Here is a 21,607-nt window from a genome sequence, read left to right as displayed (position 1 = left end):
ATAAAAAAAGTGCGTATCGTATCGAAATCGTATCGAAGTTTTGAGCCAAATATCGTATCGTATCGTTTGGTGAAATTAGTGTATCGGCACACCCCTATGTATATGTATTGGCCTATTCATTCATCATATTTTGCACCAGCAGGGGTAAGGTGCTTTGAACTGAAGAGAAGTTTCTATTTAATGTATATGTATATAAGATTTGCACTCAGAATAACCTCTATATGCGTACACATCCTTCATACATATGGCCCCAGGTCTTTTCTGTACTAAATTTGTAACGATTGCATTTTTATTGTTGCAATTATCAGCAATGGCATCTATTTTAGCATGCACATTTTCCAAGAAAAAAACAATGCCGTTTCTATTAGCTTGAATCCCCATCGATGTCATTGGTAGGCAAGGTTTCTGAACTGTCCATAGCCGAACAATGAGTGACTGTGCTGTATCCTGCACTTTGCTTGATGGTATTTGCATTACCTACAGGTGTTGACATGGAGATTGTGACTGTAATCAATCAATCAATCAATTGAACAGAATATCTAAATGTGAATATTCACTGAACTGAGAAACTCAATATTGTGCATTGAAGAGAAGTTATCTGCAATATCAATGTATTGCATGTCCCTGTGAGTAACCCCCCCCCCCCTCCAAAAAAACAAAGGTGTAAACTAAATTTCTATTTTTCCCCCCAAAAAAAACATTTTTATAAATGTTTTCCTAATATTCTGGCATTGGTTACACGGTTGTCCATTTTTATTCTGATTTAGAATACTAGCCTTTGTGTGGATGTGTGCACATACTGCCTGTCAGGAATTTCAAAAGTAAATATGATGTCTTTGTCGTGGTAAGTGTTTTTTGGAACATAATTTGTAGTGATAGATCTTGGCTCACACATTGGATTACAATGTGGTCATGGGCTTGAAAAGGATGGTTACCACTGGTGTAGTAAATAGATGAGTCTGTCCCTTATTGTCTCCGCCAGACCGAAAGGCATGGCGAGAGTATGTTTTACCCCCTGTCCGTCCGTCCGTCCGTCCGTCCATCTGTCTGTGACCAGCTAATCTCCGGCACCGTTGGCCCGATCGCTCCGAAACTGTGCACACACACTCCCTGGATGCCAATTCAGAACCTCTGCCCCAAATCTTTCACATTGGCCTGTTATAGCGCCACCAGGAGGCCGATTTGTGCAAAACCCATTTACTCCTACAGATTTTATCCAAACGTCATGCAAATTGGTACACAGTATCTCTATAGTCATGTGATGAACACGGATCTGTCCGATTTCCCATATTCCATCCTCATTGGCTAAGGTTGGCTTCCAAAGTTTGCAGCATAGGTCCGTTTTGAACAAAATGCCTCAAATCATGAACACAGCTTGCGATTTCCGTGAAATTTCACACGCACATTCCCACTAGGCCGAGGAAGAAATGGCACCGTTTTCACATTGGCCTGTTATAGCGCTACCAGCAGGTCTAATTTAGCAAAACACATTTTTGGAACAAAATGCCTCAAATCATGAATGCAGTGTCCGATTGCCGTGAAAGGCCTAAGAAGAAATTACACCCTTTTCACATTGGCCTATTATAGCGCCACCAGGAGGCCACAATAACGTACCTGACCTGGCGGAGACCTGTGCTCCGAGGAGCACTTTTTCTAGTTGGTTGTATTTAACACACACACACACACACACACACACACACACACACACACACACACACACACACACACACAAAAGAAAAGCTGAATCCAGATAGCCTATTTCCTTTGTAATGATAACTCAGGTAGCACTGACAGAGAGAGGGCAATTCAAGGTGCTTTACTGACATAAAAAGGCATTCAAAGGCATAAAAGGCATATAAACACATTAATAAAAAAATCGAATAACAATAGAACGAGGTCAAATTAAAACAAGTGTAAGAAGACAGATATTTATTTGAAAAAGGAATTGCACAAACCAGGATTTAGTTTTGACTGCACTGTATTGTGATTTGTGAAGATACTTTGCTTTTCAAATAGTCTTTTAAAATGATACTCACTGCAATGGCAACCCCATTGCTGTTATGCGAAGTAGCAGCATTCTGTCCCTGACTTATGTTATTATTTTTTATTAAATAATTTTAATTAAATAACGTGCTGTTGATTGAAGCAATGTTAAATTATGTTTTATAACCTGACATGTTTTACAGTACTCATCAGGCAAGCGAGTCCATTCTAGACTTCTAGATATTTGAAATATAGCTTTAAAATCCTTTCGGCTGACCTATGAAGGGGAGTCAGACAGGATTATCTACCTCTGAGAAAGTCATTTTCAACTCAAGTTGATCTTTCTTCCTCCTAGTAACGTGTACAAATACTGGATACTTCTGACCCTTTCCTCTGTCACAGGTTCCCCTCTGGCCAATGGTGGGATTCATGTGCACAGCTCAGTGAAGCGGAAGCTGGCTGAGGACAAAGGCTACATGTTCGACAAGCGGCTGAGGTACAATGTGCGACAGAATGAGAGCAACTGTCGATTCCGAGACATTGTGGTTAGGAAGGAAGAAGGCTTCACACACATTCTTCTCTCCAGTCAAACAACAGACAACAACGCTCTGACACCTGAGGTGAGTCAAGTCAACACTCTCACTCTCTCTCTCTCTCTCACACTCACACACACACACACACACACACACACACACACACACACACACACACACTCGCACACACCTTTATGAGAATTTACATTCTCATAAATAAATAAAAAACACAGCAATATATCATCACCGCAAATCAGACACACTTCAAATCCTCTGCTCTCTCTCTCTATCTCTCTCTCTCTGATATACTGTATGTTATAATTCTGGTATTGATGAAATGATCATCAAAACTTTATACATGGGACAAAACAATTATACTCAAAATACACCTCTGATAATATCTTAGCTCGTTCTCATCAGATGTTTAGTGTCACTTGAAATCAGGTAGTCTAACAAAATGTTACTTTAACTCCATTTATTACTAGGGAGATCTAGGTGAGTGAATTGAATAGCATTCTCCCTACCTACAGTAGCTACTGCTATTACAGTGCCTTTGGGCAAAACATTTAGGCTACCCGCTTGTTCACCTAGAGAGTGAACCGTTGTAAATGGTGAACTGTGTAAATGTGACAGGGATCCGCTGAAAAACTCAAATGTATATGCTCAGCAAACCTTCCCTGAAGTAAAAACAAAAAAGGTAGCTTAAGGCTCTGTCCGTGGTACTGAGAACTTGCCAGACAAGAACCTGCTCCCTGACGAGCACTGTTTCTACAATTGGAGCATTTTGTCGCTGTCAAGTGAAAACCTTGTATGTCCAAAACCGCTAGTTTTCAGAAAATGGGAAAGAATAACCTGTGTTCCAATGGATACAATGCAGTTATTATTTAGTCACAAGCTCTTGTTAAAAAATACACACTTAACCACTTTCACTTAAAAATAAATGAAAAAATAGAAAAAACTGCCGATCTACAAGGTCACAACGCGCCACTTCACGACGTCCTGTGACCTTATAGATCGGCTATTATTGGTACTTTTGTGTGACACTGTAGTATGATGAAAAAATCTGCTGTTACTGTAGCAAAATGTCAGTTGAGCTAGTGGGGAGTATTATACAGCATGACACATAATGCAATTACTGTGGTCATACAGCATACTGGTAGCACAAGTGATGGCCAGATTTCCACCTAGGTGTTTGATATACCCCTTTTCCACATAAATGAGCGCAGGTTGTTTTTTTGTGTAAAAACCTGCGTTTTTTTTTCTTTTCATTTTGTTTTCTTCTGGTGTGTCATGTTCAACATCAAATGCACCATATCATATTGGCACAAAGCTCTCAAATATATCTATATCTAGTGTATATCCACATTACAAAAAAGATGTCTGTCATCTTATCAATTGTTACGTTCTTTTGCCTGAAATTAGTGCATTCCGTTGACAAGAAGTGCATTCATTCAGTTCCTGCACACACAGTGTACAGTAGCCTACAAGGATAACTTTTCAAATTGTCAATGAACAGATCAGGCCCAGCACCAGAAGAAATTTCAGAGCGGTGCGATTACAATCCACCAGTGGCACAAAAAGCATGATAACCTTCCTATACTGTGAGTAACAACAACTAAAGACTGCTTTTCGAGCTCAAAGTGTCACATTACATTGCAAATACAATAACACATCGATTTGGCACCTTCCTTCTGATTATGCTATGCACCCTCTTCAGCACCATGGACAGCGATGGAGGTCAGAGTTGAGAGAGAAGAAAAAAAGAGACCCATCTCAACTGAAATGGGTCTTTTTTTCACCCATTTCAACTGAAATGGGTCTCTTTTTTTCACCCATTTCAACTGAAATGGGTCTCTTTTTTTCACCCATTTCAACTGAAATGGGTGAAACACAGCAAAGACCACCTATGATTATCCAATTTAGTCTACCATCAACGTTTAAAATAATAATGTTTGGTACAGATAACAGCATCAGGCAGTTGTTTAATGTTTGCTTACTGTTGTTCAGTAGTCAGTTCAACTGCAATCATCTGTTTTTTGTAGCTACTGAATCTCCTAAATGCATCTCCTTCCGTTCATCACAAACCTTCTGTGTGAAGTCTGTCTCATTTATGCCAATTAAATGAGCTTAACTTTAGGTCGATTTAGCAAGTTATCTCATGTTGCATAGAGGCCCAGAATATCAGTACATGTTTCAATGCAATCAACTATTGGCATGGCCCCAATACGAAGGGAGAATCATTGGACTAATTTGACTAAGTGAAGTCCATTTTCAAACTCTTGAGTCTGATGCGTGTTGCTGCGTTGTCACTGTCTGTCACGTTAACGCAGAAACGGAAGCATGAGTCATGTGACAATGAACATGTGCACCGTGACACAGAGAGGGAGAGAGAGTTTGATGTTACTGCGTTAGACAGTGTAATTATTATGTTTGGGGTGTGCCTTCTACAGTTGTATTTATTCTACCACTGTAGCTCATTGCACTCCGTTACTCAAACAGTGACCGACCGTATCATAGGCCTACTGTGTTATGCTCCAACATTACAACACATCATCTCATCTAAAAACACATTATCAATACATAATGTCACATTCTGCCTCTTACACAACCCTGGGTAGGCCACCCGCGGCCTGGCGGAGATTTGTGTTCCACTGAGTGAGCGCACCTTTCTAGTTTTAAATATTGTTTGGGTTTAGCACACGTGTTAAAACTGTATTTGAAACACTGAAAGTAAAATACTATACTGTAGTGTAGATAATGACATGGCATATTCCTCAATCCTGACAGTCATTGAGCTATGGATCACTGATGTAAGCAAACTGGGTGTTCCTGCACTTCTGGTTGCAGAATGTATCTCAGATCTTGTATTATTCTACATAGAGAGCCTGTCTCGCAGTGTCTCGGTTCGAATCAGTGTGTCTGCATGGTGCTGCATGCCGGTTATCCTTCACAGCCATTGAAGTGGCTTTCTCCCTGTGTACACATGTGTGGGTGGGTGGGTGTGCGCTGTACGTGAATGTATGACAGTAAGCCTTTTAGCTGTGGGCTTATCAAACAGGTCTGATATTCCTTTTCAGTGTTTGAAGCTGTTAAAGCAAAGGAGTCTGTGGATGCTTACTCAATGGCTTTAGCTGAGAAAATGTAAAGAAAATATCCCTGCTAACTTTTCTTTCTAGCACTTTGGCTGGAGTGAGAATGTGTCCTGAAGTGCTAAAGACACGGATGAACAGTTGTCACCATCCTACTGCTCTCTTGACATTCAGCCTCCCACAGTCATGTTTTATCACCAACCTTAACTCACGTTCATTGAATTATTTTATGTGGCAAGTATGTTTGCACATAATGAGGAATGTGTCTGAGAGAGGTTTGGGGAAGAGGCTTTTTTGTGCGTGCCACATAGTGTGGTGGCTGCTAATGAGGGTGGCAGTGGCTCAGGAGGTGATTTGAATGGTAATTCAATTATTTGTTTATTTTTAATTGTAATTTATTTATTGCATTTTATAGTCATGTACATTCATACATACTCAAAGTTGGGTTAAATACTCAAAAACTTTATGTATCCCATCCTAACAGTTGTACTGAATGGGCAGCTGTTCTCCAGTGTGCAGGGACCAACTCCAGCCATAAGGGAAGTGGCTTTGGCCAAGGGCACGAACAGGAGTACATTACATTCCCAACATGCATGGGTTAGGGTTAGAACGGAACATGCAAGAGGAAACACACTTGAACACAGGGGGAAGATGCAAACTCCACTCATTAAAGGGCCCAGTGGGATTCAAACCCGGCATCCTCATGCCATTGAGCAACTGATCCCAGCTTGTCCTCACATGACAAAGTGTCCTTTTGCATGACATTGCACTGCCCAATTTACTGATCATGATATGACCGGTAACTCTTGCCAGATAATAAAAGTCTTTGGAAGAGGTGATGTCGGGGTTAGAAGGCTCAGCGATTAGCTTTACTGCTCACTTCCAGGTCCTGGAGCTGTACAATGTTCATTTGTGGAAAGTAACTAAGTACATTTACTCAAGTACTTTACTTAAGTACAATTTTGAGGTATTTTTCACTTTACTGGAGTGTTTCCCATTTTCAATACTTTTACTTCTACTCCACTGCATCTCAAAGGCAAATATTTCAATTTGAAAATAGACGATGTACAAGCTCGGGATGTGTTGTGAGTGAGCATGTACCGCTGCTATTTTCAAAGGATTTTTTATACATTTTATACATTTGAAAACTTGTGAAATGGGACCTTCTGCATAATGAGTACTTTTAGTTTTGGTACTGGGAGTGTTACAGGTCCAGGAAAGGTGTAGGTCCTGAAGCGGTGCAGCTTCTGGCAAGGTAAATGTTTTACTTAAGTAAAAGTATCAATACAATGTAGAATTACTCTGTTACAAGTCCGGAATTCCAAATTTACTTGAGTAAAAGTACAAAAGTATTGGTATCAAAAGTAGAAAGTACTCATTATGCAGAATGTCCCATTTCACAAGTTTTCAAATGTATAAAAATCATTTAAAATAGCAGATCTACAAGCTCACAATGCAACACATTGTGAGCTTGTAGATCGGCTATTTTCAAATGGCTGAAATGGGTAATGTATGTTTTGTAATAATAATCCAAATCTACAAACTAACTAGTAACTGAAGTTTTCAAATGAATGTTTGTAGCGGAGTAAAAGTATAATATTTGCCTCTCTGACTCTGAGATGTAGTGGAGTAGAAGTAAAAGTACTGAAAATTGGAAATACTCCAGTAAAAGTAAAAGTACCTCAGAATTTTACTTAAGTACAGAACTTGAGTAAATGTACCTAGCTACTTTCCACCACTGCCAACTTGCCACCCGCTCGATTGATAAAATGATCGACTACTACAGTCTGTCCCTGTCCTTTGCAGTAGAGGCAGTGAACCAGATGGTGATGGATGTGGTGATGTTAAAGATGACCCATTTTCCTTAGCTACTTTGGCTATTCAAAAATAGCATATATACAAGCTCATAGGTGCCACGCTATGAGCTTGTAGATCTGCTATTTTTTCAAAAATCATGAAAATGAGTGCAAATCTTTGAATATATATATTTGTAAAGCGAACATCTGTAATTCATATCTTTGCTTCTGGGGATTCTACAAATGTCTTCTAAATCCTAACAGTTTTTTCTACAAACTAGACCATACCCGGTGAAGGGCGCCCTTCACCATACCCGGTGAAGGGCGCGCGTCCCCTCGTATATATATAAAAATTTGCTATATAAAAGAGCAAAATAGGCTTGCTATTTTCTGTTGCCCTGCAGCAGGCTTGAGTATATTTTTGATGGCATTTTACACCACTAACAACATTAATCAGAGAATCACACGTCTTTGTCACAACTCGTGTTTTGTCTTTTTTAACCAACACAGTACAAAGTACTGGACACACAGATGACACACAGGTCATAGATGACTCAGGTCATAAACCTGGAAATACAGGAAAATAAACATTGTATTACCATATATTCATAGCATATATGATTCACAATTAAACAGCAGGTAATGTAGCACAGTCTATCACAGTAGAACCGAAATAGCAGAAAATGACTACAATACCCATGAGGCATTCTGAACCATGAGCCAACAACGCGTCGCCCCAGCTACCATTAAGTTACAGTGTCCAAGTTACAATACACAAAATACACCAAAATAATACTTTTCAATGGACTACTTGGGTAGCACTGATAATATTAACCACAGTAAGGTTCATAAAGTGTGTTGATGAAACGTTTACATTGTTGATTAAGTCACGATGACGACGTTAGCATTAGCGTTAGCCGCATGCTAGCGCCAAACGTCCGTTAGCTTAGCATCACGCTAACGGCTCATATGAACTTGGTTTGGCTAATAAACATTAATCCCAACTAACGCCAACACAGTAATGGATGTAAACATACACAGACATGCTTTGGACATTATTATCAGGTTGCATGTTGGTGGTATATGGGGTTCGTTTGGTTTGGCCTCGTTTTCATAGACCTCGTTGCTTGTTTCTCTCGCAAAACCTGTGGCCATGTTTCCCATTCAACCCGGAAAAAAACCCTACGTCCGCTGCCACTACTGCTCCCGGTTTGGCTACAATGGGAAACATGGCCACAGGCTGACTAAATAAGCGATTTAAACGGGTAGTTTCGCTGGCGACCTAAAATATTATGCAGCCGACCAAACCTTAAACATCCGTGCGGTTTAGAATCTACCATTAGTTTTGGGATACGATGTATACAAAAGGGTAAACAGCGGAGCCTTGGCGGACGTTCGCCCGATCCTGGAAGAGAACGACATAGAACCGTTCTTTATGGAGCTAATGTGCATCGTGTGTGGGGAAACACATCTGGAGTGTTTACTTTCCACAGCAGAGAGTGGGCGGGGTCTATGGTGTAGCGTCGGCGTCGGTGTTGCCATGTCCGCCGATTGTAAGCGCTTTAGGGCCAATGTTGGTGTTATAGGGTTTGTTTGGTTTGGCCTCGTTTTCATAGACCTAGCTGCTTGTTTCTCTCGCGAAACCTGGCACACAACGACGCATGCGCAGTTTGATCAAGAGTCCACCCTACCACCAACCACCTACTGTACCACCAACCACCACCGTGAGCTTACTAGAATTATAATAGACGGATTTCCGCGCGACGTCATCACAGAGCAGAATGCGCAATCTGCGCATGCCCGGGTGAAAGGCGCGTTCGAAAATACAGCCCTGAGCGGCAGTGAGCGCACTGGCCAATACAAACTAATAGGCGAGTGTGCTCCGGTGCGTAATTTCCAAACGCACCCATAGGCTTCCCCCTCCTCTGCGCGGTCATATTCCTCTCATGTTTACTAACAGGAAACCCGTCTATAGGATGTCTTCTAAATCAGTTTTTTTTTCTAAAACAGTTTTTCAAAAAACTTAAGTCGCTATAATCAGTGGTTCTCAAACTTTTTCATGTCAAGGGCCCCCAAAATGATATGTATTTGGCCGCGGACCCCCATCTCTAACTATGTTGTTCCAGGGAACCCCCAGAAGCAAAGATTTGAGTTTAAAATGTTCGCTTAAAATAATATGTATATTCAAAGATTTGTACAACTTTTCACGATTAAAAAAAAATAGCAGATCTATAAGCTCATAGCGCAGCAATCAGTGCCGCGCTATGAGCTTGTAGATCTGCTATTTTTGAATAGCCAAAGTATAAGATAATGGTTAAAGTGGTTGAAATCAAAAGTGACAGATGCTTTCCTGGTTTTAATGGGTTAACCTCCAGTCAGAAAGAAGATTGCACTCTGGGCATTCTCCTGAAGGCATAATTCAATGTTGCGCAAGGTTTTGGGTGTCATGATTTAGATCCCCAAAGACATGTCGACGTGAATTCACAGTATTACTTAACATTGTCTAAATGTGAAAACTAAAATCAAAAATGGGAAATGATACTCTTTGTAGGACATTAGTTGATTTTAGAATTAAGCTTCTAAATCACACCATGGTCTTCGATAAGTAGGAAGTGACAGAATGTGTACACACAATATATTTTAATGCACTTTTCCATTATACCAGAGAGGGAGGCTTATTAATCCGTTGATGCAATCTTAGAAATGTGATCATGCAGAGTGTTATTTGCCTCTTGCTGGACAATACACTGAAGTAGGTGAACGAGGCTCATTGATAGTGTCAGCTGTGACTAGTGACTAGTTTCATTTCTCCCCAAAAGCCCTTAAATATGGTGGAAGACAGCCAGTGCGTACTGTGTTTATGATAAGCTTAAATTTCATATGACACACCATATCCACTTTCATCTGCTAAAATAAATAAATAAATATTGTGATACAGTCTCTTGTCTCGACGGTACATTTTGTTTTAATATCGCAATTTGTGACAGCACTACAATGTCATGTTTTTTGTAGATTTCCCCTGGGGATTGTGAACACTGGAGTGTGAGAGGATATGGAAATCCATTAACACCACTGGGACTGTAATTAAACAAATTCTGGATTAAGAAAATCAGGGACCTGTTCGGGATCAAGCCTAGCTGGTAGTGCTTAAAATAGAAGAAGAACATTTTTATTTTGATGACCTTGATGTTTGATTTGGACATGCGTGCCTTCTTGGTCTTGTGGTCTTCCACTGAAGGATCTGTCTCTTGGTTTCCGGGTCGTACTGGAAGGGTTAGGGTTAACCCTACTAACCTTAACCCAATCCAACTTAACCAGGAATTTCAAATGGATTCTTTGCTCCATGTTCGTGCCACCTCCAGTTGCTGTTAACAGCAACTGGAGGAGGGTTTGCTCTTCATTGGTATTTCAATTACATTGGTCTGTAAGTGTTTGGTGGGCTATAGTGTTTCAAATATAACCCTACAAAATGAAAGCAAGTCATTTTGTGGCAGACAAAAAATCAGTCAGCAGATAGGAGTTGCGATCACTTTTCGACAGCTCGAAAAATGCAATTTCATGGCTTATATTGGCTCTATACAGGTATTTCAACCGGTACATTGGACTGAGTGGGCTAGAGTATTTTAATTATAGCCCGCAGGAATTAAATTATTAAAAAATATTTCTTGGGTTATATTGTCCCTTTAAAGGTGTAAGAGCGATATATGTCTAATGTGCCTATTGTTGTTATTGTATTGTGTGTTATTGTGTTAATAATAATATTATATTTTCATTTAAAATCGAATATTTGTATGGACATGACATCTAAGCCTTTTGTAGAATTAACCAATTTAGCCAATGAGGCATTAGAGTCATTAGCCAATTGCATCAGTAGCCAGTTGAGTCGTATTGACAGCAGATGCTCAGCTGAGAGCTGAAATCCTACAGAGTGTTTTGACTGTCATTGTTTGATGTCATGTCTTTGTTGGAGTTTTTGTCAAGTGTAAAATCTCCCCATCAACGGGAAGAAACTTTTAACAGAACCAGGCTCTGGGTGGGCGGCCATCTGCCTCGACTGGGTTGGGTTGAAAGAGAAAGAGAAAGAGAGAGAGAGAAAGGGAGAGGAAGAAAAATAGTTAGAGGGAGAGATGGAGAGAGGGGGAGATACAAAGATGCACAGAAACAATAATAACTATACTCACAATGACAACAATAATAATTAATATAGCTGCAAGCAGCGATAATACAGAGAGAGAGAGAGAGAGAGAGAGAGAGAGAGAGAGAGAGAGAGAGAGAGAGAGAGAGAGAGAGAGAGAGAGAGAGAGAGAGAGAGAGAGAGAGAGAGAGAGAGAGAGAGAGAGAGAGAGAGAGAGAGAGAGAGAGAGAGAGAGAGAGAGAGAGAGAGAGAGAGAGAGAGAGAGAGAGAGAGAGAGAGAGAGAGAGAGAGGCCAGTCCTTTGCTTTTGTTGAGATGTCGGAAAGCTGAGAGGGAAGGCGTACAAGGAGCACTTTCTAACCCTGCTTTGAAAATAGCTTTTAAATGTGAACTTTTCCAAGCCATCAGGAAAACCAGAGATAGACAGATGCTTTTAAAATGCCATAAAAAATATACCTCTATACTTTTCACAGGAGGAAACCACTCACTCAGACTCAGAGATGTGACAGATTAGCAAAAGAGCAACTGAATCATCCTCAATTATCATTTACCTAAGAAAGTCTTTGCTTTCATTATCTTATCTATACAGAGAAACTCCCTCAAATGAAGAAACCTTGAAGAGTTAAACATATGTCACCAACTAGAGGATAATAATAGCTATTATCCACTAATCCTATCGTTCTATCTTTATTTGGAACATCCAGCTAGCTGTCTTTTTTACCAACTGACATTAAGAACGGGCCACTCCTGCAAACTTTGGAAGCCAATCTTAGCCAATCAGGATGGAATATGAAAATTTGGACAGATCCGTCTTGATCACATGACTATAGATATACTGTGTACCGATTGGTGTGATGTTTCGATAGAATCTGTAGGAGTAATATAAAGAAATGTGTTTAGCAAAAATCGTCCTCCTGGTGGCGCTATAACAGGCCGATGGGGCAGAGGTTCTTCCTTGGCCTGATCGGTCGAACGGTGCCAAAGATTACCTGCTCACAGACAGAATGACACACGGACACACAGGGGCGAAAACATAGTCTTGGTCACAACAATGGATGTATTAAAAGCTCTTTACTTTATGACTATGAACTGTGAACCTTAGGCTTTTTAGTGCATCTGGATTGATTCAGCTCAAGAAGGGGAAATATTATGTAGCTCCGATGGCACAGGGGTAAAGTGCCTGTCCTCCACCACGACCTGCCTTTCTACCCCTAATCTAAGGTAGCCGGGGGGGGGGGGGGGGGAGCCTGGCGAGTTGGGATAAATTACGCTCTCCCCACAACATGATTTGGGGCAAACGCTCTCCCCACAACATGATTTACGATTCTGTGCCTATTGGTACATAACTCGGACGGGGCTGAGTAGGCTCAAGCGAACATCGCAACGTTCAGCACGGCAACTCGCTAGAATACTCCTACAGCACCTGGGGCGGCACCTGTCAGCAGGTAATGTTAAATGGGAGGAGTAGGAGAGAGGCGTGATTTCTTTTTGTCATTGTAGTCGGTTGACGTATCTTGAAACCTTACTGGTGGGGGCTCCTCACAGGTAAGCCAGTGGGATACAAAAGCAGTGAAATGAAAAAAGGGGTAAAAACTATTTTCTTTGACAGTCTGGCTTATATTTTCAAATGGCTGGCAGGTAGATTTGTCATTGTCACATTTGAGTCAGTTGATGGATGAGGGCCTGTCTGTCTTTGTGGGGGTTGAACATAGTTGTTGGTTGCGAGTTATCCTTCACTAAATAAGTGTCTATAGCAGGATCAATGGGACATGAACATATAGGGTCGGTTGAAGGTGCACGTTTCAGTTGTATTGCTATTGCAATATTCAATATTACAGATCTTAAAAGTATTTTACATCAATCTGTGTCCTGAAGCAATTGTAGCTGTTTGTTGGTACAAAGGCAAGACCTTTAGATGGGAGCAATGTCTTGGCTGTGATTAGGGTCTTGTTTAATGTTTAATTGTTAAAGGTTAAATTACCACTGAAACATCCTTAATTCCTTGTTGTGCATACACCTGTGTGTGCAGGCAGGGTTGTGACTGCATGGAACTGCTGCCGTTCCTTGGTGTCGTGACTGTGAGTGTGCGTGGGTCTATCCAGGTGTGTAGTGTCTTTCTTTGTCTACTTTTTTACAAATATTGAAACAGTAAAAAAGGAACTGGTACAGATGAGGAAAACATAGAAGATCCAGCACAAAATCCTCACCCTCACTTGAATCAGAATCAGAATCCTTTTTTTCCTTCTTTTTTGTCTTTGTAGTCGGTTGACGTGTCTTGAAACCTTACCTGGTAATTAATGTTAATGAAAAAAAATATATATTGGCAATCTTACGATTACACATGTAATAGAGTGGGTGAAGTAATCTTTTGTGCCATAGCTGAATGGGTGAGAGCGTCTGGTAACCAGAAGGTCCCCGGTACGCCCCCTGACCCCGGTCTATGCGTCAAAGTGTCCCTAAGCAACACATTTAACCCCTAACTGTTTAACCCCTGTATTAATAGCACCCACTGCTCCTAATAGTTGGGGATGGGTTAAATGCAGTGGGCACATTTCACGTATGTGCAAATGTACTGTGACAAAAATACCCCCTTTCCCATCCCTCAACATTGCAGTTACAAAAGGGAAAGACTGATCCTTTTGAAATAGTGACAAAGGGAACACAGAACGTCAAATAACATGAAGGCACAGTCAAAAATACAAATTCCAGTATACATAAGGTGCATGATTAAAAATAAGTAATGGGGCCTAGACCGTGGCGTCGCGGTCTAGGCACCCTGGTTGCAAATCCTTAATAGCAGTGTGCCGCGGGTTCGCGTCCCGTTCCCGTCGGCCTTTCCTGCATGTCTTCCCCCCATCTCTCTCCCCATTCTTCCTGTCAGACTACTTTCCCTGTCCCTCTCCGATAAAAACAATAAAAAAATACCAAAAAACAAATCTTAAAAAAAAAAAAAAAAATAAGTAATGGATAGATGGCACTACGGAAGGCAGAAACATGTGGAAACACTGTCAAACTGGGAGAAATGAGTGTGGCCTAATCCCATTCTTCCTCCATTTGAGTTCACTCATAAATCCCTCTTAGAAGTATTAATGAGAGGGTGAGAGTGTAGAAATATTACCTGACATTATATGGGTAGATCCGACAAAGCAATCTGATTGGTTGAAATAGCTTTCTAACCGGGCTTCACCTAATCAAAATATAAAAATCAGCTGGGTTGATCAGACGGAGTCTAGCAGAGCACACCCTGCACAGAACACAGTGGCTGAATATCTTAAAAACAATTAGATTTTGCTAACAGTTAAGTTTTGTTTCTCTATGTGTCCAGTCTGAGAAAAGTTGTCTAGTGTGGCTGAGTAAACAAGGACTCAGTCTGTTTGTCAGACGGACCCCGTGTATTTCCAGGATTAGAGATAAAACACTCGCAGAAAGGTTGTTATTTTGAGAGAGAAATGTCCCGCAATATGAATACATTTTGATGTGTTTTATTTTGATGGCAACTGTTCGTATAATCGCAATATTACACTCGAGGGTGTGCTTATAGTGATTATTGGCACTTCAGTGATGCTTGCGGAACTCTGCTTTGCCTCATTCCTGACCGCATCACTGGCGTGCCAATAATCACGATAACGCACACCCTCTCGTGTAATAGTGTTTAATTATGGTGCTAATTCTACTATCAGCGTGGAAGCGGGCTCTCTGTGGAGAGAATCTTATTTACCTGACCTCATTCCACATTGGCTAAAGACACACAGGTGAATTCATGCTCAATGATGTACGCACACACTCGCACGCACACAGATATTATCTGTTTGCGCATACATCATTGAGCATGAATTAAAATGTTAATTTCTTAAGTAATATTATTACTTAAGAAATGAACATTTTAATCTTGTTATATTCTTGTCATGTTTTGTTCTAGTATTAGACCATATTAGACCTTGATTCCGAGATTAGCGCGCGTGCATGCGTGTGTGCGCATGTGCGTGCTTGCGGGTTACACAGTGATGCACTACTAATAAGAAGTAAAAGGTTGTTATTAGTAATGCTCTTAAGTAATTTGATAGAGATACGAGTTTAAATTATGTCAGGTCTGTTAATGCAGCACCCAGTGTTTTATTTTTTTACATACAGCAAGTACAAAAGGCAAGCGATGGAGTGTAAATCTATCATGCTTGCAAAATTCTAAATAGTTTTTACATACAGAAAGTTCAAAAGGGGAGCGATGGAGTGTAAATCTGTAATGTCTGCAAAATTATAAGCTCAAGTGTCGAGAAAAATGGACAGCAGAGATTTATTTGCGACTGACTGGTATGTTCAAGTTCAAGTATGGTACACTCAATCACTCATGCACTGCAATTTTCAAACGGCACTCATGCTGTTTTTCAATCAAAACCGGTCGCGGAGCCTCTTGCCATATTCAAGCCAACACCGTGACAAGACCTGCAAACTATTTTCAAGTGAAGTGGAGGAGAGGAGAAGAGAGTGGATCACTATGAGTGGGAACAAACCTATTGATGTGTTCAAGCCCTCGAAGGCCAGTAACAAGCTGAAAGCTGGTTTGCTTCTTCTTGTGTCTTGACTCATCAATGTACAAATATAACAGCAATGAGCTGCACCAACAATGACTCCCAGGATGCTTAAACCATTTTCTCCCTCCAGGCAAGGAAACACTTGATTTCTGCACTTGATTTGTTTTTCTTTCTTTCTTTTTTTTGTTTACCTCTATTGGATTACGGAAATCAGCTCTTTATGAATGCACCTGAGTAGTGTCTATAAAGAAATTGAACACTTGCTCTTCACCACTTTATGCTATACTGACCTAGCCTGGCTCCACCCCCTGAATTGCTAGCCTCGCATTCAGGGTCTGGTGACGCTGTCAAAGGCGGGTGTTTCTCGGTTGAAAATCTGTACGACGAATCGGGACCGGGATAATCCAGTTTGAACCAATCGCCAAAGAGTCCAACTTTGGCCACGCCCCCATCAACGTGATTGCTCCTACATTTTCACTGAAATTGTTGCACCTGCTGTGCATCATAACCTGATTTCTGTCCTTGACCCCATTAACTGGATATCGTGTTCACTGTGTGTGTGTGTGTGCGTGTGCGTGTGCGTGTGCGTGTGCGTGTGCGTGTGTGTGTGATATATACAATTATATTCACATTTTATATATGAAACATTTGCAATTGAGCTCTATTCTTGTTGCTTCATGAAAAGTTGGTAGATAAAGTTGAGTTTGAGTTGCTACTACTGGATGAATGTGTAACTAATTTTGCTGGGGGCCCCCTGGAACCCCCCAAGGACCCCTGGGGGTCCCCAGACCCCACATTGAGAACCACTTTCCGTTACATGATGATAATTTCAAAATAAGTTGTCAACAATTTCTGTAAGTCACCCATCCATAGTACAACTTCAGCAGCTGTGGATTCCTCCCACACAATGTCCCTTTGCTAAGGATATTTACGAAGTCACACTTACAATAGTAAATTTGGAGTGAACAGAATCTGCAGTGGCAGGATGCTGTAGTCCCACATGTTGTTCACAGCTCACCTAGGTCTGCTTTAACAGCCTTCTCTGTGACAGCCCCTGAATCCAACTCGCTCATGTTGGCTTTGCCTTTGACAGTTGTGCCATATAGTATGACAGTTCCATATGTGATGGCGAGTGTATCCAAAGGAACCGAGGTAGAGAGTTTTGTAGTGGTCAACTGATTTATTTCAGCAGACATTCCTTTCCATTCTTTTCCCCCTTTTTTCTCCCAATTTATTCATTGTGCCAATTACCCCTCCCCACACATTTCTCTGTTGCCACTTCTAGTGTACCTCACTGGCAGTGGCTTCCCTCCCCCGAACATGGCCAATTGTGTTCACAAAATGGTTGGCCAAGCTGGATGCACCGCAGTGGATTCTAACCCCTAAACTGAGGTGGAAAGATACTTTACCCCTACACCAACCGAGCACACTCAAGCCATTAAGACCCTAGTTGAGATTTCTACAGTCCACGAGTACAGCTACAGTTTTGCAGTAGCTTCTTGAGAGTATGCACATGCACATGCATAACTTTTCCACCGGGACATGCCCCCTCGTCTAGATGAGTGGCAAAACATTGAGCAGCATGGAGCGTTGGAGTTTGGAAGCGCTTGTTGGAAATCACTCGACGGTCCTGCGTACCACCTGTTTCTAAATTGCACATAATGCAGGAGGCAGCAGGACGTCAGGTTGTTGAAAACGAGCGCTTCCAAAAATAATCACCTGCATGGAATGTATTGACAGAAAGTAGCTCATAACATGTCTACGGTGGATTTTTATGAAACAAAAATGTGCAGATAGAAAGAGGATAATTCATAATTATAATATAATTCATTAACCAATTTTTTATACAATCAGATAGGACTTTTCTGTTTGGATGTATGGGCTGTCAAGGCCAGAAAGTCCTGCATAACTTCCGGGTACGATGATGTCACACACATAGCCTCTATTAGCAAAACTCTTAGAAGACATCTCTGTTCTGGCTTGGTCAATGGCTGAGGACTGCATCCATTTCTTAGTGGAGTTTTAAACATTGCCTTCTTTCAGTTATTATCCTTCAATAACAGACATATTATGTCTGAATTTTATCTGAGGTTCTCAACGCAATAGCTCCTACAGGTGTTGTGATTCTCTTGTCTTACCTGATGACATCAAGTTACTTATACATTGTGTCCACAGCGGAAACACATCTATGTCATTACAAAAGGTCTCATGTAGTCTAACCAGAGGCAGGAGAGGGGGTTCCCAAGACCTCTCGAGAGCGGGCAGCCCAGACAAATCCTTATTGTTAATTGATCTCTTAGAGCGTAAAAATGAACCCATACGTGTGCCTGACAGTATCTACACAGGAAAGACAAAGGCCAAATATATGTTCAGTGATGCTGTATGCTAGGCAGCTGATAGTGTGATGCTTGCCGATTGGACATACATTATGTTTGGGTTTAACTGGACATAGTTCCAGGGTTAATTGGACCTGGTCAAGGTTAACTAGGTCCAGTTAACCTTGGACATAATTATGTCCAGGGTGAACTGGACATAGCTTTCTGGGTTATGTTAACCCTGAGGGACACAATCAGTCATGTGCCTGTAATGAACAACTTAATACCCTATATAATAATAACTTTATATGTATATACAGTATGCTTCGTTGACCAGGGTCCCCCAAGGGTATATTCTTAGTCCCTCCTTTTTTCCCCTCTACACCAGGGATGGCAATTTGGTGGCCCATGGGGCAAATGCGATCTGCGAAGGTGACCAATCCGTCCCGTGAGATGATTTGTGGAATAAAACAATATATTTACGACCATTTATTAGCCTATGTATCTGTATGACAGCTGATCTCAGACTGTTTGTTGTGGGTAGGAAAACAACAGAAGGTAATGCCACCCCGCGCCCCGAACCCACCAGATGTGTGTCAACCCCCCAAGTCTGTCCGGCCAAGAGTGAGAATGTAACAATGTGTTGGTCCCAGAGCGATGCAGCAAATTTCTCCTCTTTGCATTCTGTGTGTGTAACTCATGGGAATCATTACAGCTGAACATGGACATGTTGTCTACAACGATAGAATAAGACTGAAATGTGAGGTTCAGAAACGTTTTAGAGCGAAAAATCAAACGTGTTTCAGAAGCCATATTCAGCATCGCACTCAAGACTCACACACACACACACACACACACACACACACACACACACACACACAGATAGACTCTCACAGAAGTGAAACGCGTGCTTTCTGCCCTCCCTTGAGCACTGGTGGTCTGTTTGTGTTAACCATGCGCCAAATGTAGAAATCACAATGGTTTGGCCCGCATACAGTTGAATTTTGCCCATTCAGACCTTTGACCAGAATTAGTTTGGGAGACCTAATCTACACCAAATTTCTTCGCTCCAAAAAGCAGATCTGCAAACTCACAACATGTTGCATTGCAATGCGTTGTAAGCTTGCAGATCTGATGTGTTGCCAAATGTTCACCTATTTTTTCTGAATGTTCAACTATTATGTCCAGGTAATAATACATGGTTAACACATATACATGGGTATCTGTCTTAGATACACTACCCACACTCCGCACAAACTATCCGCATGTGTGTCGGGATCAAATTGAACATTTTTATATTCCTAGTGTTTACCATTATTTCTCAGGTGTACAGTATACATAATTCAGTATAGTGAGGCCTACGGTGAATATCTGTATTTTATGTGTGCTTCTCTCCCTCAGCATGGATAATAATTAGGTGGGCTATCTATTGTGTACTGTATGTAGCTTGTCAAGTACAACAACATATCATATGTCATATCCTAGCTATGCTACAGTATGCTATGCTATAAATATATGGTTATGGAATTTAACTTGTATGTGTTAGGCGAATGACCCACAAAACCTGACTTTTCCTTTCTTTAGATAATGAAGGAGGTGTGTCGGGCCCTGGGTAATGCCGCTGCTGATGACAGTAAATTATTGTTGCTCAGTGCCGTGGGGACAGTTTTCTGCAGTGGCCTGGAACCATCCTACCTGATAGGACGTCTATCTACTGATCGCAGGAAAGAGAGCACCCGCATCGCAGATGCCGTACGGTAAGAATAGAGCCCTACACACACAAACGCACGAAAATTACAGTTATGATTTAGACATTTAGCAGACTTATCCAGAGCGACTTGTCAAGTACAAGATATGAATAAGCTTGAACCATAGTCAACAAAAGACAGGGTACTGTACATAAATCTCACATAAGTAGAGTGCAAAGAAAACAATGTAGTGCCTCAGAGAAACTATGACACCAAAGTATCAAACCAAACCAAGCATCTAAACAACATGCTATCTATTCTTAACATTTGCGTTCAAGAATTTAAATAACAAAAACAATGTGAACAAGTAACTAACCTTGCATATATCTGCAAGAGAAGCACGTACAACTTGTCCTACTGTATATCCTCAGAGTCGTCTGTACTGATGTTGTGTGCCTTGTCCAGGGACTTTGTGTTGGCATTCATCCACTTCAAGAAGCCCATTGTGGTGGCTATTAATGGACCGGCTCTTGGCCTTGGAGCCTCTATCCTGCCCTTGTGTGATGTGGTGTGGGCCAGTGAAAGGGCCTGGTTTCAAACCCCATGTGCTGCCCTCCGCCTCACCCCTTCTGGCTGTTCCTCTTACACCTTTCCACAGATCCTAGGAGTAGCTCTGGTGAGTGCCGGCATTTTTAACCACTTTGAAAGATCATCATCTTTGCTCGCACTGTAATGCGTATTGGTTACACCTTGATTACACTGATATTGGACTGGCTTACATATCGGCCATTATTCAACTTTTTTGCCGGCTTCGGTATCAGCACTTATGCAGCCGATGTGTCTCGATTTTTTACCTGGCTTCCCTATTTTGGTCATGACATTATAGGTGAACATTTTTGAAAATGTTTGAATAGGTCATAGGCCTAAGTGGTTAAATAAAATAAAGTTCAATGTACTGTATGTGTATTTCTTGGCTTACAAGTTAAATAATCTGAAATAGAAACTTTTAATCAAATCAAGTTTTTCTTTGAAATCTCTGAGAACAACAAAAAAACGGTCAAAACTTCTGTAATCGGTGGTTTAGGACTCTATAAAATCAAGATCGGAATAGGACCCAAATATCTGGCATCGGTCATTGCACGAGTCAGAACTGTGAATTTTGAGACAACATAGGAATGTGTTCCTTTCTCTTTTTTTTACTTTCCCATATCCCTGTGTAACCTCAGGCCAACGAGATGCTGTTCTGTGGGCGGAAGCTCACCGCCCAAGAAGCCTGCAGCCGAGGTCTGGTTTCACAGGTATTCTGGCCAACCACATTCAACCAGGAAGTGATGCTACGTGTAAAAGAAATGGCATTGTGCAGTGCCGTGGTAAGCATTATGTCTACATAACCTAGAGAACAAAGCTGGGGTTTTATTCTTTTTTTATACAATTATGATACAATACAAATAGAGGTACCCATTATAGTAATATCAGAAATCAATTTCTAATGATTGTACTGTATATCTGTGTACACAACTCGAGACACAAACCCCCACCC

General features: G+C 41.1%; 1 protein-coding gene across 1 annotated transcript in view; it reads left to right on the top strand.

Moving 5' to 3' along the window:
• The window catches only part of LOC311052401 (chromodomain Y-like protein 2), a 43,364-nt gene that overhangs the window by 20,943 nt on the left and 814 nt on the right, over positions 1 to 21,607 (top strand). The window contains exons 3-6 of the mRNA XM_084067352.1: positions 2,386 to 2,603; positions 19,964 to 20,136; positions 20,533 to 20,743; positions 21,294 to 21,437. Of these exons, the coding sequence (XP_083923478.1) occupies positions 2,386 to 2,603; positions 19,964 to 20,136; positions 20,533 to 20,743; positions 21,294 to 21,437 (746 nt within the window). The remainder of the gene's footprint in view (positions 1 to 2,385; positions 2,604 to 19,963; positions 20,137 to 20,532; positions 20,744 to 21,293; positions 21,438 to 21,607) is intronic.

Source organism: Gymnoscopelus microlampas, assembly GCF_963454915.1.
Source record: "Gymnoscopelus microlampas genome assembly, chromosome: 1".
Lineage (NCBI taxonomy): Eukaryota > Metazoa > Chordata > Actinopteri > Myctophiformes > Myctophidae > Gymnoscopelus > Gymnoscopelus microlampas.
This window is presented reverse-complemented; position numbering and strand designations above follow the sequence as displayed.